Raw genomic sequence first — 24,623 nt, forward strand, 5'->3', positions numbered from 1 at the left:
TTTTGCAATTATAAAATATTCCTGAAAATGCCAAACTATACTAGTTTTCTCTTTATTAAAAACTTTATCAATACTCATGTCAAAAATTAATAATAAGTTTATCCACCCAGGCAACAAATCTAAATTAATATTTTTGAATATTCATTTATTTAAAATACATTTATATAGATTATGTTCTTCAGGAACTTCACATATATTAATTACTTTTGTATGTATTAAAATTTTTTATCAACAAACTTTACATATAATTTGAGGTGTTTAATCATGAAAAAATATATATGTTCAATATATAAGATATTTTTTCAAGAAATATATTACTAATTGTACCAGGTATGTATATAAACTAAACTTAAAGTAAAGTAAAAGTAATAAAAATAAATTAATTTTTGTTCAGATTTATTTATAACTACTTAATTGTCAAAAAAATATTCTAATAACACAAATAACAAATAATGTAAAATATCAGTATCAAAAGTCTCTTTTAAAAGTATTCTTGGCAACAAGAATTTCTTTGGTATATCTAAATAAATTGATAATGAATTCCAATTCTTCTCTAGTAATGGGCTGATTAGAGAACCAAAAAATTTTGTCATCCAAGCCAGATTCCTGAGGTCTCAGGTAAAAATATGGCTGTGTTTTAACAACCGTCGAACATTTCTCCTGATAAACTTTATAAATTCTTACTGGACATCGTGCAGAATTCTTGATCGTTCTTATCTCGTAAAATTTGATTTTGGGTAGTTTTGGTTGTTTCTCTGGAAAATAGCGCAAAGCTTGTTCTTTTTCCACTTCCAACTGTATTATATTCGAATAGGCTAAATTCAAATGATCCTCCAGCGTTTGAAGATTGAAGTATTTGGTATTGAAATAAACCATTGTGCGAAGCAGAGACATCGGATTGGACGTACCCAAAATATTCATGTCCCAGAAAAAATCCTCAATGATTCTAGTCTTCACTATTTGCTCATCTGGTGGTTTGATTCTCAGGATGTTATTAAAGTAAGTAGTGAATTTCGTATATAGTTCGTAGTTCAAAATGTCCTCCCCCGGCTTGTTCTTGTACAAGTGTTCCCGTATTCCTAAAATTAAGTATAAATACGTATCAGGCTGATACATGAGGCCGTCCGGTTTGCGAGTGTAGTCTAAGAATGCAACCAAAGCGTCCATTAACTCGGCGGGCGTCAATTTCAGGATGTCTAGCTCGAAAATGATACGCTTTTCGTGCCTTTTGCGGAAGTCCTTCCTCCAAATATACCATGCTTTCATTCCTAAAGTCGCATTAAATGCCCAACTTGGATCTTTTGACGTTGCCACCACCTTCTTTGACGCCTCTGTAGAATCTAGTAAAATGTTTATATAGTTTTAATTCAGTGACAGTTGAAATACATACCTTTATTCATGGATTCATTTTCGTTTTTTGTTTCAGGCTTGATTAATGTTTGTTCGGCAGCAATTATTGGCTGATTGTTGGCGGCATTCGATGATGATGGTAAACTCTTTTTCTTACCTAAATCAAAAAATTAAGAGATGATAGATTGGACGAAAAAAAAATTATAAACAATGAATTAAGAGAACGTATCTAATTAAAGAATGGATCTAAAATATTACCTGGAATGATGTTAATCAGAATTTTAGCGTTGGTGGCTTTGGGTGGGACTTTTGTGGTGCATATAGTACCGACATTGTTCAGTTTCATGATGGGCTTTAACGTTAAGGGCAACAAGACCCTGCTCGTGCCCGCCTCGGGAGTTTTCGAATTGTCCTTCAGCACTGTTTCATCCTTAAATGAAGTTAGATGCAAGCTGAGGAACCTCTGCATGCACTTGTTGGTACAGAAGTGTTTGTTCTGATAATCAGGTAGTTCCAAATGAAAAAACGTGGTGGTTCTTTGCGAACATGTGGAACACGTAGCGTCCAGAAACTGAGACATGCAGCATAAGCTGCAAAAGTAAGCCATCTCGAAGCCGGCGAACTTACTAAACATTTTCGCGGAGCCGAATATCCTGAGGCACCAAATACAATGGACTATTTTATTTTTTAAATTAATCATTACGTTTCGGCAGCCTACACTGCAATAATTGTAGGTAATTTGGTCGAATGTCATGCGATACTTCGTAATGTCTTTGGTCGGGTAGTAGACTTTGCAAACGTGACAGAGCGTCAGATCTAGTTGGCGGGTGATGGTAGCCAACATAAAACACAGTTGATCACAGCGGGGCTCGTACGAGTCGTTCGTGTTCATTTCCACGTAATCGGATGTTTCTTTGTTACATCTGATGCAAGTGGCGGTTAGACTCTTGGGGTTTATGGCTTTGGCGTGCTTGAGGCGGCACAGTTCGCTGCAGAATTCAGTTTTACCCTTCATATCGAGGGAGTGACAAAACTTGCACGGATTGGCCACCACCTTCAAACAAGTTTTGCTGCAGTACAACTGGATCTTAGGGCCTACCCTGACGAACTGTTCCTCGCTAGTCACATTGTTCACCGCTTTCTTGCAATGAGAGCAACCCGCATCCATCAATACCTGCCTGAATGTGAACACGCATTTCATGCTACAGAAAGGTAACGTTTGCCAGGTGATGTAATCATCGAACTCCCGCTGTTGGTTATGACAACAGATGCAGATGGATAATTCTACTAAAGGGAAATCTATTAAACTAACAGGGGAGACTCGGAATGCCTGGTGTAGGCACTTCAGGTCACAGAACAGGTACCATGCGCTCCAGAAACGCACTTGGTACTTGGGCAGGACCATTTTGCAACAGAAGTTGCACAACTTCTTCTCATCGCTTTTCAGTCTTGTTACATAGCAAATCGGCAGCTTTCTTTTGGGGGCTAACGGAGCACGAAACCTAAAATCCGCAAATTAAAAATATATTGTGTAAATAGTGTTGTTTTTACCTGGACTGAATCGAGTCGTTCTTAATCAATTTCAAGTGCAATTTGTGAACTGTTTCCAAAATTCTCTTCCTTTCACTCACCTGTAAATGATAAGCTTTTTAATGGCTAATAATAATGCCGGTTAATCTTTTCAACCTGTAAAGGTTTGTTATTAATCAGGCGCGACAATCCTTGAATGTTCTGCAGAACTGGAGGGAGATTTTCTTCATTTGGATCATCTTGTTTCTGTTTCACCTTGAGCAATTTATGGTAATTAATTTTGGGGTTACTATATATACAATTTATTTGACAAATATGAGAGCTATGTACACCTTTTGTAGTGTAAAATATTGTCTTAAATGGCTGAAGAATCTATACATTCATTATCAATATTCGTTTTACCAATGTGATTTTCAAAACAATTTAAGTCACAATTTGAAAAAAACAGTATCATAGATCGACTCTTTCAAAATGTTTTATGAAAAAAAATTTCAAGAAATTATTTCTTAATTGGTTCAATTTCGTCACAAACAATACTTTTGCTGACGAAATTTCGGTATATTATGTTTTAAATTTTACTGTTTTTGTAAAGTAAACTGATGTAGCTGGATATGAAATAATTCAGTTTAAAATAACTTCGGATTTAAAAAGAGACGAACTGAATTGATAACATCACTTCAGAGATAAAATGGGAATTTATGCAACAGCTTAAGCGCCATCTTACTACTAGTAGTTTAAAGCTAATTTTTATAATGCAGGCATTTTGGTTAGATTCTATACCGAAATAAATTATAACTTATTTAATAATTAAGTAATTAGTAATTAGTTAATTACGATACTTGAATGCATAAACATAATGAAATAGAGGCAAAATCAATAATTAATAAAGTTAACTTACCTCCATTCTTAAACAAGACGATGTAGATTGTGAATTAAAAACTAAACGATGTTTTGGATAACATGTTTTCAACGGATATATTGCCTTGACAATAAACAAAAGACGACACCCCACATTTGCATCGCCCACTATGCGAAAATAGAAAGCGTTTATTTTTGAAAATTTGACTTTTGATTTTAATTTAATATTTTTAAATAACGATTATTGGAGATAAACTTATTTATTATTAAAAATTTTTTTAACTGACATTAAATATAAACACTTTTAAAGTGGTAGAGCAATTATGTAGACGTAATTTTTAATTTAATTAAACATTTTGCATTTTGCTGACAGTTGGCAAAATGCAACGGGATTTTTAAAAAATCTATTTGAATTTTTTTACCAGATTTAATTTAAAAAAAAAGCATAACTATTTAGTGGATTATTTAAAAAAAAATGTGTATTTTTCAAATTGTGTGCATTGTTGAAAATTTCTAGTGGAAGTTTTGGGACTTTGGGATGTTTGGCATCGGTGCCGAGATATCATGCAAAACCGTGCCATCTGGTTGCGCCGATCAGAAGGCGCGAGTGCTAGTTGACAACAAGAGACGTTTACCGCAAAAGCGAGGTTTTCGTGACGAAAAATCCATGAGACAACAACGTATATATCGAGTATCTTGTGTGGAGTGAGCCGAATAATTTGCTCTGTGGTCGGGTCCCGTGGAAAATTATGAAGAGACGAAATGCTGAGATCGGTAAAATGAGAAGACCCATGAAAAGGAACAAAATAACCGAGGGATTTTACGGAAGGTATGTTTCCGGGTTAGAATGTGACCGACTAGGCGCCGTGTCGCGTTACCCTCGCACAGTCTGAGCGCGTTTATCCCATATGTGTTCCAAAATGGCTGGTTTCCCTAAACAAATCCCGATATTATTTGATATTTGTTCCTGATTTGTCGATTTGTCTCTGGACGTATACCCGTCGCAAAGAATTCCCGCTTTCGGTTGTCGCATTCTTATTGGGATCCAAAGACGGGACGTCACGATTAGGTTAGAATATTCGCTGTCAAAACAATATTATTTTTAACGCTTCGCGGGGAAAAGTATCCTTAACGTAATCTGTTATTGTAAATATAAACATAAGTGAGGCAATCTCGAGAACCTGGCAAAATTTACGTGCGTTAAATAGTTCTGAGTTTACAAAAGGATCCCATCAACACCTGCACAGTTATATATCCTTTTTATACTACAGTTTTTCATTTTCGTTTTTAATCTTGATATGTGTAAAAAACTGCTTTACAAAATTGATATTTAACATTATTGTTTTCTATTTCATTCATGCTTAGTTGTTTTTACACCAGAATGTTATTATTTCTAGTATGTTTTGTTGTTTTCACAACACACAACATTATGGTGTGAAATAATTAATGATTACTACTCATAATTACAAAGTATTTTACCAAAATAATTACCTTATTTTAAAATAGTTCAATAGTTTGTACATTTGTAACACAACTTAATTAAAACAAATCACACATTTTTTACTTTATTTATAGTATTAATTACTTTGAATTCCAGAATATATTTTTATACTGCAGATTTCCAATATTGTTTTTAATGGTGTAAAATTGCTTCGCTTAAATTGATTTTTAAAGTAGTATAGATTATTTTCTAATAAATGCACGTTTAATTGTTTCGATACTAACTAAAACATTGTTTTATTCATAAAAAAATGTTCAAATATCATATAAATATATTTTCCTTAATTACCTAGTAAAATTTTATTTTATTAAGTTTTACATTTAGAGGTGTAAATTGACAAAATTTAATTATCACTAGTAAAAAAATATTTAAAAATAAGAAATTCGAAAATACCTTGTACTACGATATTTGAATATTTGAAAAATAAAAATTAGTATTGTAGTAAATATTAGTTAAAACTGAGAAATTATTAAAATACGAAATACATTTTCATTGCCTAATTAAATGTTAAGTATTTACATTTTTACTTACTTGTTTTGTACACAATTTAGTTTTATTTTGTAAATATTTATATTATAAAAGTTGATGTTCCTCTAATTATTCTGGTCAGTTTTCACTGTTATAAAATTAACTAAATACATAATTTCTTCTTTTCTTATTGGATTATCCTGTAGTTGCAACATTTAAATTATTTCATTCAATAGAGTAGTACAAAATCTTTATTATTAACTTATTTATTAGTGGAAATATTTTTAATTATGTGATACATTATAATAGTTTGATGTTTTCATTTCTTCCGTAGCACTGTCCTCTATTTGAAGTTCTTGATCATCTGGGTGCTGGTTATACTCGCCGACTTCATCCTGGAGTTCCGGTTCGAGTTCCTATGGCCGTTCTATCTTCTCGTCCGGTCCGTTTACGACTCGTTTAAGTACCAGGGATTGGCGTTCAGCGTATTCTTCGTATGCATCGCCCTCACTTCGGATATGCTGTGCTTCTTCTTCATACCGGTGCATTGGCTGTTCTTCGCCGCCAGCACGTACGTCTGGGTGCAGTATGTTTGGCACACAGACAAAGGCATATGTGCCCCCACGATCATCCTATGGGTAATTTCCTAATGGCTTGCTGTCAGCAAATTGGTTGATTATTGTTTGTTGTCAGGTACTGTTCGTTTATCTGGAGGCGGCCGTGCGGTTACGCGACGTGAAGCACATGCCCGGTCATCTGGACCTATGTAGACCGTTCGCCGCCCACTGCATCGGCTATCCGGTCGTCACGTTGGGTTTCGGATTCAAATCGTACGTCGGCTACCGCATCAGACAGCGGAAGCAGCGCGAGGTCGCGAAAGAGAACGAGTTCTACATGCAGCTGATACAACAGGCGTTGCCGGTCGACATGAATCCGGCCATCCAGCAGCAGAAGGAGTTGCAGAACTCGAACGGTGAAGGCGGGGGAAACACGGGCGGGGGAGGAGGAGCTCTGGTGTTAGCCCACCAACCGCACCATCAGGGACACAGAGTACACAACAACAGGTAATCAGGGCCGGACATTAACGAGTTTTAGCAAGTCACGCATTGTTTGCAACGCTTTATATTTTAGACAATCTCACGAAAAAAACGGACACATACCGAACGGTACGATAGCGAATGGCGTGCAGCACGGCTCGAAGTCGCACCACAGGAAGTCGATGGATAAGTGTAAAGAGCATGATCACGATCATCGCGAGGGCAGACAGCATAAGTCCAATCATAATCATTCGCACAGTAACGGTACGGCCGTCGGCGCGGGCGCCGACGACGGTCTATCCAATCAGCACGATTCATCCAGCGCAAGCGACACGCAACCACCAACCACACAGACGGCGTCAAAGCCGACGTCTGCGTCGACGAGACGCGCTCGCAAGGAACAACAACAGGATAATGGCCATCGCGAAACCCTGGAAACGGTGCAGCGTCTCGAGGCTGACGTGAAACGTCTGCGCACCGATTTGCAAAGCAGCCGCGCCAGCGAACAGGAGCTGCGTCTCCAGGTGGCCGCCCTGACGACTGGCGAAAAAGTCTCCAGAGGCGAGTTGGCGTCGATGCAAAGGGAAATGGACGAGCTGCAGCAGAGGCTGCAAAGTGTGCAGACGGCCCGCGCCGCCGACAAGCAAACCATAAGCGGGCTGGAGAGAAGACTGGCCGATGAAAGGAGGACGCGTGCCGGCCTCGAGGCTCAGATTGCACAGGAACGCAAAACGCGCAAACAGGAGGAGGCGAGGGCCGCACAGGTACTGTTTAATAACGTCTTTTAATTAAGCGGCAGAAGGTTGGCAGAATGTAAAATTTAAACTGCTAATTTTCGATATATTGAGGCGAGTTCCGGATCTATCTGGAAATCGATATATTATATTAACTTTAAAACAAAATAGTCTGCATGATTTTAATTTTATAAAGCATATTTCCCATTTTTTAATGGCCTAGTATATTTAGATTGCGTATTTATTCAAAATATATAAAAACAACTTGGTACCAAAGATAAATGAGTTCTTTAATAAAAGGGATATGTTAATTTGTTGGTCCAAGGAAATATCAATTCCAGAATATAAATAAATATATAGCTGTCATTAGGACTCAATTTTTCCATATACATGCGAGTATTAAAATGTATGAATCTCAAGGTCTACCATTGACAAAATTTATTTATTTAATAAAATAAATTCCTCATTGTCAACCAACATTTGAACTATAACTTTTGTTTTAAATTGGTACTTTAATAGGTCAGGTGAACTTTACTGAACTCTCTAATTACCTCAGTAGATGCGGAATTATAATTATTGTTATTCAATAATTTTCTAACTGTATGCTGATTTTGAAATACTATTATTTAGTATATTTTATTATTTAATATTTAAAATTTTCGCAAAAGGCCATGGGACGATAAGAATACGGAATCGACCCCAGAAAGGTATCGGGCTCCACTTCCAGATCTTTATCTGTTGCCGTTTCTGAATAAATCAAAAAATATTGAAAATCAGTAAAAATTGTTATTCTTAGCATCTTGTGAATCGTTTAATCTAAATACCGGATATGTTTTAGGGCATGATGGTAACCTCTATGAAAAAAAAAGACCTTAAAAAACGAGGTTATTTTCTTAATTTTGATTTTTAACCATGTTAGGATAACGATAAAAATATAAAACTATATTTTTTTTAATTTCTTATTCAATTTTCGATGAAATTATGAGCTTCGGGAATTTTTTAAAATGGTACGTCAAATTGAAAATTTTTTGCTCAAAAATCCATTTCTTTTTATGATTTTACTCTTGAAATCATAAAATACACAACTTTAATTATATAAACAATAGTATTATAATTAATCATTATAGTCAGAAATAAAGTTTATAATAAGGATTAGAGAAAAACAATTATTTTTATATGATATATATATAAGGATATATCAAAAATAAAATTAAGTATTCTAAAAATAAACTTCTTTTTCCAAAATAAAATAAATAAAAAATAACTAAAAACAATTAAATAAGGAAAACGTCCCTATAGGCAGTGGTACAATATCCCAACCTGCGATAAAAATTCTCTCGCACGTTTGCTAGATTATCAGGAGAAATATTCACCTATAAATTAATCAAATGGTTTCTTAATTCCATTAATTTTCAAATATTTCCGCAAATTGATGATGAATGCGATATCTGGAACTGCCAATAAGGTGCTACGTTACAATTTGGATTTTTTCTTGCAGCATATACATTTTTATTATCGAAAATGAGCTTATTTAAAGAAACCTACCTCTGTTTTCAACACACCGGCTTGTCTGCCGAGACAAATCGCGTGCTAAACGCAGCAAAACGAAATGATCCCCCAGTCAATCCGGCCGGCCCACATAAATCCAGGTATATCTTTCTTTTTTGCTTACTAAGGGGTATTAATGTCCCGTTTTAATACGCGAGTAGAAGGGTTTATCATTGTCGAACCTGTATATATCATTTATTAGTACAAATTTACTGGATTCGTAGCATATACTGCCGCTAAATGCAAGTCTAAAAGCAGCGACGACGGCGTAAAAAGAGACAAACATTTTGTATCTTTTTGAAAATTTGTGGCATTTAAATAAGCCTTTATTATTTTATCATTTTAATTTCAATTGTCTTCTAAATACACCTTTATATAGTTTCTCGCTGCAAACTTAAATAACATTATATTTTTTTAACTAAAAAAATATAATTTCTCAATTAGCCTTTAATGAGACTATTATTTCGGAAGTTTCAATTTTTTAATCAGCCAGCCTTTCACTGCCAAGTCGAAGGACACGTTTTAATAAGAATTCCTTGTCAGTAAATAATTCTAGTAATTAATTTTGTGTTAGGTGGCCGCACAACAACAGCAGCAACAACAGCAACAGTCATCGCGAGGCGAGTGTACGGACGCGTGCAGGACGCGACGTCGCGAACTCGAGACCGAGGCATCGGAGGCACGCACGGCCAAACACTGGGCAGAAGAAAAGTGCGCCGCTCTTGAAAGAGAGAATGCCGCATTGGCTGAACAACTACGCGAAACCGACATATTAATGTCGGCCCTTAGTGCCATGCAGGAGAAAACGGCACACCTAGAGAATTCGTTGTCCGCAGAGAACCGCATCAAGTTGGATTTGTTCAGTGCGTTAGGGGAAGCTAAACGTCAACTCGAGATCAGGGACAGTAAGTATTATTTCGAAATTAATTCGCAACAAGTCGCAACCTTTAATATACACTGCCCTTCTTTTGAATTATTTCTAAAATGAGAATACCAATGGCATTATATTGCGACAAATGTATTATCAAAATAAGTTTTAATAAACAATGCAATCTCCAGCATAAGTTAAACAAAATTGCATTAACAGCAGAACTTATCCCCAAATTCCTTGACAGATCAATAAAAAGGAATTAAAAATTAAAAAAAAAAGTTAACCGCAACATTTTTCCAATTAGTACTGGGTCAGTCCCCCCATGCTCTTTGAACAACTTCCATACTCTATGCATACTCAAAATTAGTGAAAGAGTAGATTCTTGATTCATAGTTCGCCACTCTTCTCTAAGAGCATTAGGAAGCTCCCCCAAATTTTGAGGTTCGTCGTTTAGAGTGTAAATTTGTGTGAAGTGATACATATTCAATTGGATTGCAGTTCATCCGAATAATGTCATGATGCAACGCCAAATTTAGAATCGGATAGTGAGATCGGACGTTGTTTACAAAAACTAAATCTGGTCCAAATTCTTGAGTAAATGAAAATATAAATATAATAACAGTTGGTCTGAAAAGTTCGAAAGCTAGCATAGAAAATATCTTTTTTTTGATAGAATTTGATTGTATTATTCAATATTGTTGCCTTCGAGGGTGTCTTTTCAGATCGATACATTTATTCCAACGATTTTTCAACATTTTGAAAATTAAAAAATCAATTTTCCGAGAAGTCTGCAAAATACTCCTCCACGATGAGCCACCTTTTGAGGTTTGGGGAGAGATAATATTCCGATGGAGTTAAATCTGACTAATAAGGTGGATGGGGAAGCAATTGGTGCCTTAAATCGATGCTCTTGTGTGCCGGCGCATTGTCTTGCAAAAATATTTTTTTTTTGCTTCATATGAGGCCGTTTCGCAGAGATTTCGGATTTCAATCGCTCCAATAATGCGCAGTAATACTCGTTGTTGATGGTTTTTCCTTTTTCGAGGTAGTCCACGAGGAGTAGACCATGGCAGTCCCATCGGAGGACCTGCCGCTACGAACTTCATCGGCAGTGGAGTTTTCGGCCACCTTGAAACTTTCGAAACCAATATTTCACGGTATAATCTCAAGGAGCACTAGCCCCATAATATTTTTCCAACTTTTCTTTTGTTTTCTTTGCCGTTTTGCCTCTGTTTTATGAGAGAACGAAAATCATGATTTCAAACACGTAACCGAAAATCAGCTGTCAAAACAAAACTAAGGACTGTATCGCCCTGAAATTTGACATGTCGGCCTAAATATGAAAGGGCTCATAATCTTTTTCGAGATAGCAGCGCATTTTGGTGGTCCTGTTAATTTGTTGAACAACTAAGTCGTGATATCGTCGAGAATAGATGGTTGTAGGTTTAATATGAGCAAGTCCGTGTGTGTCTTTAAAGAAATTCCATCCCACACATGTTATGCTTATCTCTCACCACTTTTACGCGACGTCCAAATACGGCTATCCGAATGATATAATGTGTATGTAAGCTCATCTGTGATTGTTGATTCATACCTTGCGGGCTGCTCCCAGTTTAATAGATGTGAGGAATAAAATGTGTTCAAATCCAAAAAGTGTCTTTTTTGGAAATACAAATGTTACATGAAAAGTAAAATAAATTTAAAATATTGACCGTCTAAAGCTGCAAATATTCAAGTGTTACTAATAAAAGTAAAATATATTGAATATATTTTTAAATCTATTTAGCACAAATTATCCACTTCATTTTATATACAAAACTTCACGTTTTTTGGCACAAAACTAAAACCAGCAATATTAATGAACATTGAAGAAATTATACTAGAATATCTAACTATACTATTGGATTAAACACCCCCAGAAAGGGCTCTATACAAAATTTCGTAAAAAATGCATGTTAATAATTCTGTGGAAAAATTTAATATCATATTCTTTCCATCCATTACTAGAACATCAGGTAATAATATTTGTTGAGAGAAATATTTACTACTAAGTTAAGAAACCAACGAAAACAAATCGTTAACACCTATTTGGCAAAATATCTGACTCGGATTTTTTTGTAATATAAATGTGTACCTATTTTAAAAACAAAATATAAATAGCTCAATCAATTTCAATGGAAAAATTGATCAGTAATTTTGAATAGTATTACGAATATAATCAGTAATTAATATTCTATGGTAATTTACATTCTAATATATTATTCACACAATGTTTTCTTGATATTGTTAACTATCTCAATTCCACTAAAATTAATACAACGACTAAAGCGTTTGACATAAGTTTGAGATTTATGCGGCTCACCACGACTTCAAATTTGTTAGTTATCTCATCTGTATAAGTATTAATATATAAATGGTACATATATATTAATGATATGACAGATGGGTGGAAGAAGTTTGTAATGCCATTCTAATTCAATTCGATTTTACTTGAATTCTTGTTTTAAATTTTGATTTCGCATCTCCAGTTGTATACAGTGTATTCTATTTTAATAGAATATAACGTGACATTTCTAAGGACATAGTAAATTTTTGGAATATGATTTTTCATGTTTGATCTTTTTAATAATATACTTTTAATTACACTGCAATTTTCATTCATTTGTATGTACCGATGATACAAACGTAATTCCAAAAGTCCAAAAGTGTGGATGTATTATTTCATTTCCTGTGGATTTAATTTTATGTGATTAAATAGAAACTTTGAGTCGGGTGAGGCAAATTATGCCGAACCAAAACAAAGGATATACATTTTTTAAAATTATTTTTTATTGAGTTAAAAAAACAACAATAGTATAAATGGACTAAAGAAAAATTTCTACTACATCAAATACATACACCATTAAGTAATTAATTTATTGCTCGATCATATCGTTTCTGTCATCTGTAACTGGACTTCTACTCTTATGGCGATAGTCATCCCTTAATGCACCTGCCCTAAATAAGAATATGCAAGGTTACTTAGAATACGTTCCCCTTCACAACGATTATAACAATGTAAAACGCGTTTCACTAGATCATACGATTGGTCATTATAGTACACGTCATCATTGAAATAATACCCTTGTTACTTAAATTTTAAATTAATTGAATTATATATTTCAGTACTTACGTATATTTTTGTTGTTTATTTATTTAAATAAATGTTTGTTTAAAGGCGCGAACCGCGCCCAGGAGAAGGAAATCGAGGAACTGAAGGGCAAGATAGCCCAAGTGCTGGCGGTGATGCCGAACGACACATTCGGCGGTGCGACAGCGGGCGGTGCTCCCTCTCAGTCGCCCAGCGTGGCCGTCACGATGGCGTCGCGTGTTCGCCTCGGCGACGGAGTAGTGCCGGCTAACACGCCGCCCGGCTCGACGCTCGACCCGAACGCGACGGCCTACACGCCCAAGAACTCGCTCATCACGTCGACCGAAGCCTAGTGTGACCCCCGACCCCCTCACTACTGTTCCGAATCAACAAACCCCTGCCCTCTGTCTATTTCTCTCTATTCGTCCCCTGGATTTTTTCACCTGAACTGACATGTTTTTTGGTAACGAGAAGCGCGAGTCGCGCACTGGAATACGACAAGTGTGTCTTTGAAGAATTAAAAATTTGTTTTTTACTTTCGAACTTGACTATGTTCATTTGAATGTATTTTATTCCAACACGTGAACTTTTTGATTTAATTCTTTGATTTCATTTGAGCAGTGTATAACAAAAATGATTAGAAAATCATTTTTATTTATAAACTGCCCGACTTTGCACATCACACGGCAGATCACTTGTCGTTTTTCTGGTGTGTGTTTTTTATAGTCTTTTTTGTTAGCTTATTTAATGTGATATATAATTATTTATAATTTATTGAACGGCGATACGAGTCAGAATTTAAACAAACGCCGAAAACGGTGACTACAGTTGATCTCCCGTTCAAATTTTGATTCGTATTGTGATGTTCACATGACTAAAAAAAATAAAGTTTAAAACGGTCCTTCTTGTTTTGCGGCCTGTTTAAACAGGATGTTGTGATAAAAGTGTATTTAAAACAAGAAAAATGGTCAACCTGTATGCAACATTTATGTTATAAATATTGTTTTTTATTAACAGTGAAATGTAGCGACTTTCAACCCATAAATATTGCATATAAGCAAGAAAAACGTAATGTTTTGTCAATTAGGACGATTTTGTTAATTTATTTATTATTATTTAATTTACGTAAATTGTACAATAATACCAGTCAAATTTGTTTTGCTTGTTGCATGATGATTATTTTCCTAAAGCCACACGAATTCATTATTATGAACTCAAAAATCAACAATGTTGTATTAAGTAATTTGTATAGTCGTGTGACAAAAAAGTACTATTTAGTTTAATTCAAATTGTTAAACAAATGGAAACTATTCCAGCTGTGATAAGTTTTGTTTCATAAACAAAAAACTTTTAAACTTTATTAATTTAGGTGGTGTATAACACTAAAAATAAACTTTGCAATGCTATTATTGTACTGTTTTGTTTTTTGTTTTATTTTTCGAATTGGACTTTTATTTGGGTTGAAACATGTCTTTCAAGTGTTGTATATTGATTTATTTGTAACTCGAAAACATGGAAAACTTGAAGTGATTTTTGTTGAGAACTTAACTGTTAAGGAAGCACTGTACTTAATATATTTTTTAATTGTTTATTTAACGTCGAATTGACATTTTGTTTTTTATATGTATAAATACAGGAATAATTCTTTTTTCATTTCTTTTATTTACACCCTTTAAATTTTTTCCTAAATAAACATCAATTACTTAACTTAATATTTTAATTTATATTACACAAACCGTTACTGTTTTACTAGCGATGTTAAAAAAAAGAAATGAAGTGATTGAGTGAAGAGTTATGAGGAATTGTCCGGCTTGCACGGAATACCGTGCCGCTGATTTTTTCCGCTCATTTAATTCGGTCTTTTTAACGTCCCTTGTAAATCTGTAACGTTCTGCGTATAAAGTAGAATTCCAGTTAGTTTTAATTTCACCAAGTCCTGAGTCTTTAAGATTTATAAAAAATGAGATAATTTAAATACAATTGTAAATGTAATAGGTCGAAAGTTTTACAATTAAAAAAATAAAACGATGCAGTAATTAATCTAGTTTTATTCAATTTCAAACCAATCCAGATTAAAACACATATATGATTGAAATAATTTTATTTGAATTTGCTTTTAAGAAAACCACATTGGATCAATTTGAGTAAAATTCACAATGATTAAAATTTAACGCAAATATTAGAAAAAAATGTACAAAAAACCCAATAAAGAAAAAAATCACATCGTTTATATATAATCCACCTCTGAACCATATCTTGTGCATTTCACAAAACTTTTTTTAACGATAAAATGTGAGTATCGTAATTGAATTATATAACTTAGAATCAATTTAATTTTCAAAGTTATATAATTAATCACATTAAGTTAATCATCGAAGGTGCAATTTAAAACTTAGCAGTGAAATCTCAATAATAAAATTACTGCTGTCAGACTGTATACAAAATAAAAATAAATCACTGAAACCAATAGTTCAATACAAAGATTTGGCATGGTCGGATCGAACAAAACGACAACCAGAACTGAACGGGAAGACTGAATTCTGCATTTGATTAATGTAAGTAACTAAAAGGACTGAGACCAATTATAATATCCTCTCGTAGAAGAGTAAATACGCTTGACTACTCAACACCTTCGTCTCTGCAACTTCTGACACGTACGAATCGCTTATGTAGTACCACTTACCGGGCGGCACTTGCGGCTCGCCCTGCGCTCCTTTCGTCGCCGCATCGAACGCCTTTTGTTGATTCTTGGGCAGGAAATTCCACCGGTAACTGTCATCCTCTAATTTTTGTCGCGTTTTCACATAAGCCACGTAGTGACCACCGTGTATCGAACCGCTGTGCTCTACCACGCCGTACAGTGAATAAAGGATTTTTGACTGACCTTGTTCGAACGACGGTAGATTCTTCGCACGTTTCGAACAGAACGGCGATAAATCTAACAACGGGGAGAATTTCACGAATTTAACCACTTTCACTGAACGATAGCGACAAACTTGGAACCTTTTCAGGTGTAAGATTAGTACGGCGGGCGGGTTATAAATGAGCAATTGTTTGGAGGCTTCCGTGTATACCGTTTTCTTTTGAGGGCCGCCGTGCCTTTGGGTGCATAGGTCGCAACCCACTTTGTTGCTGCCGGCCATTAGTTCGCATTCCGTAAATTGGTTAAGACAGGATTGGACAGAACATTCGCCCTCTTCACATTGATAACGAGGTGCCATCGTTTCCGTCCACGCACTCACATCATCATCGTCATCGTCCTCCATCTAAAAAATAAAAATTTACTAGTCCAATTTAATGATGAAATTATCATGTACCTTTTCATCTTCAACGACTTCGATGCCCCCGCAAGCACCTTCCATTTCGTCGTCCTGACTGTACAGGGAAGATTTGCTAGCGTCCGCCTCGTTGAGCAAGCTCAGTTTTTCCAAATCACATTTCAGGTCCGAGTTCTTGTTGTTGACAAAGGCTAATCTCGACTCAGGTCTTTCAAATTCTTCCGTTACACTGAAATATTTTACAACCAATATTATTGTATTACTGTACTGTAAATATTTAAAATTACTCACTCTTCATTAGGACTATTGTGCCCGCAGGAGGGGCTGCCCATGTCGACGTTGGTCTCGCTAGATGAGGCACTGTTTACAGGACTAATAGGTGAAACACTGAGCGCCGTGCTGCCCACCACGGGGCTAGGAACGCCGCTATCGTCTACTCGCATTTCGGGTGAAGTCCCGCGACACGCGTTATTCGAATCCGGACTGCTTTTGTCCGCTTTGTCAGAGTTGTAACCTGATTCGGTGCCTTTCGGGTTGTCTTCCCCCTGAATATTCGTATTGGAGTTCTCCTGAAACATATTACTTTTAATATGTATTTATCATATATCTACAGTCGAAAATGATTACCTCAGTGTTATCTTCGACGTCGGCGTCCGATTCGCTATCGGATTTATTGTCCATACGGGATTCGTCGTCGATGCTCATCGGTTGACCGAAGCCCTTTGTCCTGGCACCCTTTTGTTTCTTGTTCTTTTTTCGCTCGGCGCGTTTCTCCTTTTTAATCTGATGTTTGGATGGTTTAATGTCGTCCGAATCGTCGGCTTTTCGACGCAGTACCGGTGGCACCTGACTCTCGGAAATTGGCAGGCTCAAATCCAAAAAGAACTCGTCGCGGTGGGAGGTATGTCCGCAAGTCTGACATTGCAACGTGCTCACCAAAACCCCTCTAAAGACCTGCTCAGTTGGCAGTAACATTTCGGACGCCTGTTGACCATAGAACTTGATGATTTTCTTCTTGTCCCCTTCCACTGTGGACGGATCCGTCGTTTTGCTATCCAAACCGAGTTTTGATAGAATAACGCACTTATACCTCTTCAGATCTTCCTCGCGGACCGCCTCCAATAAATGCCTGAGCAACTCGTGAGAATCGTGCTGGTCGCCACCGCCGAACTGAGGCAGACGCATCGTTACCCTCGAATGTATGTTGTTCGGATGGTAAACCTCGCTCCTGCCGTTGCTTAAGGCCTCGAGTGCCTCAGCCAGCGCCTTGCAGAGAGGTTTCCATTTCGACAACATGCCATCCAAAGGTTCTAGTTCGATTGTCTCTTTGCCGTCCAGCGGACAAGTGCCGCCGGGTAATCGGAAGTACTGGCCTGCCTCCTCTGTCTCCATAAGTAGCGACAGTAGGTACGGCGTCTGGCCGAGGCATTGCATCACCGAGTTGAAGAAGCATGTGTTGCCCAGGTTGGTCATGCCACGGGCACGCGGGAAAGTGCTACCCTTACGCTGATCGCCTGGCACCGCGCTCACATTGTAACCCTATAGTGAAAATTTTAATTTATTTTCAACATTTCTAGTAATTTTTGACTGATATAAATTTAAGGTTAACAGATTCATACATATGTGAAAAATCCTGTCAGGAATCTCCAAAGTGCTCCTAAAAATTGGGCAAACCAGTTCAACCACAGAGACATTTCAACTGCTATAATTTCATCATTTCTTATCAATTACACAGTTTATAATACTTGATAAGATAACGTAAGTACTACTTTGAAATAAAATAATTCACTGCACTCTGTGTAATAAACAGTAGTACAACAATTACAAATTGGTTAGTCAACATGGTTACACTTTTACTCTATCATAATAAAAATTAAATAATCACATAAATCTTTTGTTCTTTTATCCAATCGGATCTTATTGAAATGAATGTTGGCATTATAAATTAAATGGTAACTAGGAAATATTAAAATAACAAAAAATGATATCTTTTACACATAATCTTCTATTGATGTTTTATAATAAAGAGTAAACATGATTTTGGAGTTAAGTTAACCTAAAAATCTGACAGCCCCAAAAGTTAACCTAAAAACTAGAAAATATTCCGTCAAAAGTGTGTACGTACCCCATAATCGTGAACGGAGGGCGGGTCGTCGCGTTTTTCGGCTTCCGCCTCTTTCTTCAAGTATTCCACTGTCTCGAGCAGTCTCTTTTTGCATGTTACTTTGACCTCTTCATCACACTCGTAACACCACACAGTCCATATAGTAGTGTTAACGCACATGACGTGAGAATCCGAACGAGGAGTGTTGTAGTGTTTGAGGGCATGCTTGTTTTTGCCCCGTCCACAGGCCTGGTGGCCGCATTTCAGACACAGCCATAGCGCTTGGTCGTATTCAATGTCACCATCTGCGTCCGTATCAACTGAAAATTGCGTGAATTATTGAAAATTCGTCGTCTGATTATCGGGTTACTCACAGGGTTGCGATTGGCAATCGGCGCAGTCCTTTAGGAAGCCGTTTTTGCTGATGTTTCTTTTAATGTTGGGCAGATCAACGGATCGTTTAATGTGGGTGCACTCGACGGTGTTCTGGTTCTCGTCGCACGATTCCGTCGACTCGTCTCCGTTCGAATCGCCGTTGTGCTTCTTTTTGTTCATGACGGTACCGTTTTTAAATAATTATGTGTTACAAAGAAAAACAACACGTTGTCGCCGTCATTTAGTTGATGTGCTGAAACGAATGACGTTACCCTTCGTCACACGTCGATTCGTTGTGGTGCGGTACTTCCCTGGCTCTCACACGTTTTTACTGCAACCCCGAAAACGGGTTATTAATTCAATTAGAATACCCAGTTAGATTTTCTCTCGTGGAGACAGTTCTATGGAATTTGGTGACAAATCGAATTCCCCCAAGCTGACTGGTCCATTGACAGATGAAAATATTGACATTTAATTTAAAACAATTAAATATTCTATTGTTTTTACGTTAAAAATAATATGATATTTATTATTGTTATGTATTTACCATTGCAAAAAGTATAGCAAATAAGTAAACTGGGTTGCCTAATATAAGCACAACAAATTTAATTATGTAGTCAGAAAATTGAATTTAAAGTTTAAATATCTTTTTAATATATTAAATTAATTTTAAATTAATTTATGATATTATAACATCAAAGATAAAATAGTTCAAAATAAAGTAATGTCAGTAATAAATTAATTTTTGAAAATAGCAAAAAAAGACCTAACCAATTCTTGATTGTCAAGATTTTGATATAAATATCCTAATATATCAAAAAACTAAGATTTCTTTTTTTATTACAATAAGCGATAAATTACTAGGAAATAAAAGTAATTTCTAAAAAATAATACATTTTTCTCATTATACATTTAATTTAGAGTAGAAAAATGATAAATTTCTAAATTATTTTAAACTAACATCTAATGAAGAAGAAAAATTAGTCTTTTTAGGGTTTATAGAATTCGTATAATAATACATTAATATTATAATTTTAAATGATTTTGTTTTGATTAATTAAAACCAAAAAATAGATATGTAACTGATCGTAGGTAATTTCACAACATTATAAATGAAATCATTGGAATCCCAAGATAAAAATAAATTGAGATATACAGTGTGGCCCATGTAAAAATTCTAGAAGTCATACTAGAAAGCTACTATGAAATTTGGTATATACCCATTTTAGGCACCTAATGTCTAAAATATTAACCTGTAGGTTTTGGTTTTCGATCAAAAACGTGTCATTTTGTCTATAGCTACTTATTTTCATGCTTTACAATCGAAAAAAAGGTACACAAATATCGTATATAACATATGTAATTTTAAAATTATAATTGCTTATTGAAATATACTTTTAAGAAATATAATATAAAAATAAATTAATAAAAAAAATGGACATCTAACTGGTCGTTGGAAAAACCATAACATTGGAAGTGAGAGACACTTTTTTAATTTAAAATAGCTTATTAATTTTTTTCAAGAAATATGTTGTTCCAAAGGCTATTACATAAATCATTTACAATTTAAAAATTATTTATACGTTGTGCTAATAATATTAATAAAATTCATACAGTGAATATCACCAATATTATTGAAAAAATCATCACCATCAAATATCCGTTGACCGAGTACCCGGAGTTTGGAATCCTGTATGTATATTATTTAACAATTATACCAGGCCTCTGTTACCCGATATTTCTCAGAAATTGGATCCATGGATCTTTTCTTATTATCAGGCGAAAATATAAAATATATCTAAATTATTGTTTTCTGTTTGCTTTTCTTATTATTTATTATTTTAATCTTATTTTTATTGTTATAGTTATGAACAATACAATAATGCTTCAAATAAAAATGGACGAAACAGTACACAAATCATGTAAATGGTTCAACGTTTTTCAAATTAAGTCTAATTTCTTCTTCAGTATCGTTCAAGTTTCTGTCGCAATTACGTTTTTGAAATGTTTGAGATGCTTTGAGATCTATCATTTTTTATTTTTGTGTTAAAACATGTTAATTATTTTGCTTATTTAATCAATGGTTCACAAAAAATTGTTTCTCCTCCTGAACCGCCTGCGTGGTGTTGATGATTTCCATCAAATCAAACTCTTCAATAATTCTGTGTGCTTTGACTTCATTTTATTTCATTGGCAATTAGCACAAAAAGTAATTTGTCTACCATCAGACATGTTTAATTTAATTAATCATATGTAGAACATATGGTTATTAGTGGGTTTAATTAGGTAATTATTAATATTTGAAAAATATTCAAGGGTCAAAAGTAGAGCAACTATAAAATAAAAGAACTTTACGTACATTTAGCCTGTTTTTATTTAGTATCTAGCAGCATATCCATCATCTTTATTATTAAACTATTATTCTAAACACCTTTTCTTCATTGATTTTAGTAACTTTTCAATATAATTTCTTTCGAGTGATTTTGAACTTGACATTATTTGACAGTCTTTTTGCATGGATTTTCCGATCAATTTCTTCTCAAAGGTTGGATTGAGGTCTGGGTTTTGTGCTGGCCAAAGCATTACACGTACTCCTTGAGAAGCAAACCATTCTTTAACTAACGTGTGTTTCGGATCGTTGTCGTGCTGGAAGGTTCACTCATGTTACTTTCGGCAAATGAAAGCATATGATTCTACAGAATGTCACGATACACAAAATGATCTTTTATCCCTTCTAACTTAATCAGTGGGCTCATGCCAAACCCAGAAAAACATCTCCAAACCTTAACGCCTCCTCCACAATGCTTCACTGTGGATGTACTTATGTGGATTATACCTTTCATTAATTGGTCCTCTCACCCATGAAATGTTATTAGATTTGAATAATTGGAGCCAACTTTCATCGGAAAACAAAATTGTTTTTCATTGCCCATATGTTCCGTTCACATGTTCTCTTATAAAAAGTAGTTCTCTAGAGTTTACAGAAATGAAGGTCTTCCTTACTGGTTGTCTACCGTTAAGACCAATTCCTTTTAGTATTCGTTTTATGGTACTTACCAACACATTGAGTTCGTTTATTTTTTGATGCTGCATTTATGATGATAAAAGTGTCGTGAACAACAAGCGTTTTTGTTTTCCTGTCTACAGTTCTGTTAGTCTTGCGCTGTCCACCACTTTTCGGAACTCCTTCCAGTGTATTCCTTCTGTTAAAATTAGAAATCGTCTTCGAAATGATCGATTTGTGTAAATTTAAATCTACTGCAATTTTACTCTGCTTTTCAGCATTCCATAACTTTTCTACAATTTGTTGTTTAATTTGTATTAATAAATAGTTACTTCTAAGCATTTTTAGCTTTAAGGAACGATGTCGGACAATAAATTATAAAGTCAATTGTATTGAATATAGTGTTTGGTTGCTTTACTTATGAACCCTGTCCGAAATAAAATGTTGTATAAAAACTATGTAAATAATGATATCCGTATACAAATTGAGGTATTTTAATAAAATGATTATGTCTTTTAATTTGTTGCTCTACATATGAATGATAGTGTAACATATGTTAATATATACGGACATATTTTGTTTATCAGTGATTAATAATGGCTGTTATTAGATTTTTGTTTTGAAATTTTAATACTTCTAAAGGGGACTTTCATCAACATTTGATTATTTTTCCAATCTACGAAATGTCTGAGACACAAACCACAGTCGCAAAGACATTATTCGACAGATGCCCGAAGCAAAACGCGCCGTCTTTTATTACGCGATGCAATTTTATGAATGTGTCTCGCTCGGGGCTCCTTTCCTCCGCACACTCACTACGCTACAACGTTTAATTTTCATATATCAGAACAAGGAATTCGCGTCGTGCTACTTGGGGCGGTAACATATTTGGAATTTTAGCATATTGCATTACGCAAAGTGGGGCATTAAGTCCTCAAACAACGAGGCAACGGTCCAGGGAGTCTGGATAATGCAAATGCCAAGCTAATAATTCAACGGCGCGTTTCTGTGTTGTTGTTGTTGTTGTTGTTTATTATTTATGAAGGCGGGCGGAAATGTCGCATTTTTTATTCACGAGACACTTGGACGCGCCAATCAAACGACTATTATATATTCCGATTGGTTGCTGAAGAGTGTTCCGATCCGATCTAAATACAACAGACGATTTATTAAGTTTGAAAGTGCTGATTTGTGCGGAAATGGCTCTTTGTATTGCGAGGGAGGGTTTATTTGTCTGGAAAGAAAACAAGAATTAAACGAGTTAGGATACAATCGCACATTTACTTTATACCTATAGATTTCGCCGTTGCCCCGATAAATGTAAGCCTAAACGAATTACGGGTGGATATTATTTGGCATTGAGCGCTGTAAAACATATTTCCCGGTTCGGGGCAAATAAAATAAAATTACGTCGAATAGAAAAGAGGGCAACGGTTCGATAGTAATTCGAGATCGGGAAAACGAGTGGTCCCGGAAAGGATAAATAAATGTTTAATGCTCTTACCTGCTGGAGAGCGACTTTTTTATGCACCATAGTCATTTCCACCGGGCAGATCTCCATAAAATCAAAGAGACACTAATACAATATTCAATATTCTGCGCTAACATTTTCTTTTGTCCAATACATGTTTTTGTTTTCAAGACAAAGGATGAGGTGAAGAGTTTAGCATACTTACCCTATTTTCGTCATTTTGTCATTTTGTCATACTGCGGGAGGAGTGAGATAAGCACATAAAATTCTTTTATAATGAATTTATTTTGTGATCGCTTACAATATAAAGTGCATTTCTATCTACTTACAACTCTTCATCTATATGATTATCATAGTTTTTTATTTATTTACAAATCAGCGAACGAAAACACCCTAAAAACAATGTGTTCTAAATGTGGCAGTTTAAGGTTTTTCACGCCGTTTATTCATTAGTTCAATGCAGTCTTAAAACATAAATTCTATGTTACACTTGTTGTGCAAATAAGAATCACAATTCGTTTTGTATTAATAATTCTCACGAAACCATCTTGTCGTGTGTACAAATCCGAGTAAAATGATCTAAACAAGCAGTTATACGTAAATCAATTAAAACTCATACAAAATTGGCCTATATTTACAAAAAATATTTGCTCGGATTTGTGCACGGTGCATTTTTCAGTAATTATATACATTTATTGCTCGATAATTATCGACAAAACGGTTTCGTCAGACAACAATTAGTCCTAAACTGTACAATTTATAATAGGGCTTAAATCCTACTTGTCTTAGGTTTCCTTCAACGTACAATTACTCTGAAACAATCGCATTATTTACATCCCTAACGTATTCAATAAACTTTCCACTATAGTCTATTTTACATTTTCATTTTTATACAAGTTAAACAATAAAAACTAACGAGATCCAAGAACCGGGAATCACTATTCGTAAGATATTAACAGTGAACTTTGTGCCTCTGTGTCGTTGGTCGGGGATGGAGAGAAAACTGGACCTTTATCAAATATTTATGGTAAGGTTTTCGCAGAAGGGCCCACAAAAATTGCTTCTGATGTTCACTCATTCAAACTTTTTTATCAGTGTTCATTAACTATGAATTCTATTTTAAATAAATAATGTTGAGCTCAATTATTCCTATTTTGCTTCTAAAATGTAGTTATGAACTAACAGAACAATTAAAAGTTTTATATGTCATAAACTGAATAAATATCATCCAGTTAAAATTCTTCATCTGTTCTTTTTACCATGTTTTTTAAATATTACTTGAGTTTTGTTATTTAACATAATCGATTTTACCTTTATATTAATATTCATTGTACTGAAATATAATATAAAATAATTAAAAATTA

The 24,623-nt window shown here is 34.9% G+C and overlaps 3 protein-coding genes across 3 annotated transcripts; 1 reads left to right on the forward strand and 2 right to left on the reverse strand.

The window, feature by feature from the left end:
- Positions 1-379: 379 nt before the first annotated feature.
- On the reverse strand, positions 380-3,865 carry LOC109597476 (zinc finger MYM-type protein 4). Its single transcript, XM_020013166.2, has 6 exons — positions 3,779-3,865; positions 3,037-3,135; positions 2,902-2,981; positions 1,609-2,852; positions 1,391-1,507; positions 380-1,340 (listed from the first exon to the last, which is right to left on the reverse strand). The coding sequence occupies exons 1-6, from the start codon at positions 3,782-3,784 to the stop codon at positions 469-471; spliced, it is 2,418 nt and encodes an 805-aa protein (XP_019868725.1). The 5' UTR covers positions 3,785-3,865; the 3' UTR covers positions 380-468.
- A 455-nt stretch (positions 3,866-4,320) lies between these two features.
- On the forward strand, positions 4,321-14,675 carry LOC109597488 (macoilin-1). Its single transcript, XM_020013178.2, has 6 exons — positions 4,321-4,567; positions 6,042-6,345; positions 6,401-6,771; positions 6,839-7,508; positions 9,601-9,931; positions 13,115-14,675. Exons 1-6 carry the CDS (start codon positions 4,488-4,490, stop codon positions 13,378-13,380), a joined length of 2,022 nt encoding a protein of 673 aa, XP_019868737.2. The 5' UTR covers positions 4,321-4,487; the 3' UTR covers positions 13,381-14,675.
- A 438-nt stretch (positions 14,676-15,113) lies between these two features.
- LOC109597487 (ubiquitin carboxyl-terminal hydrolase 16) lies at positions 15,114-19,195 on the reverse strand. The gene is made up of 6 exons (XM_020013177.2): positions 18,784-19,195; positions 18,431-18,729; positions 16,933-17,844; positions 16,597-16,874; positions 16,345-16,534; positions 15,114-16,293 (listed from the first exon to the last, which is right to left on the reverse strand). The coding sequence occupies exons 1-6, from the start codon at positions 18,962-18,964 to the stop codon at positions 15,610-15,612; spliced, it is 2,544 nt and encodes an 847-aa protein (XP_019868736.2). The 5' UTR covers positions 18,965-19,195; the 3' UTR covers positions 15,114-15,609.
- Between the last annotated feature and the right edge of the window lie 5,428 nt (positions 19,196-24,623).

The sequence above is a fragment of the Aethina tumida genome, chromosome 1, assembly GCF_024364675.1.
Source record: "Aethina tumida isolate Nest 87 chromosome 1, icAetTumi1.1, whole genome shotgun sequence".
NCBI lineage: Eukaryota > Metazoa > Arthropoda > Insecta > Coleoptera > Nitidulidae > Aethina > Aethina tumida.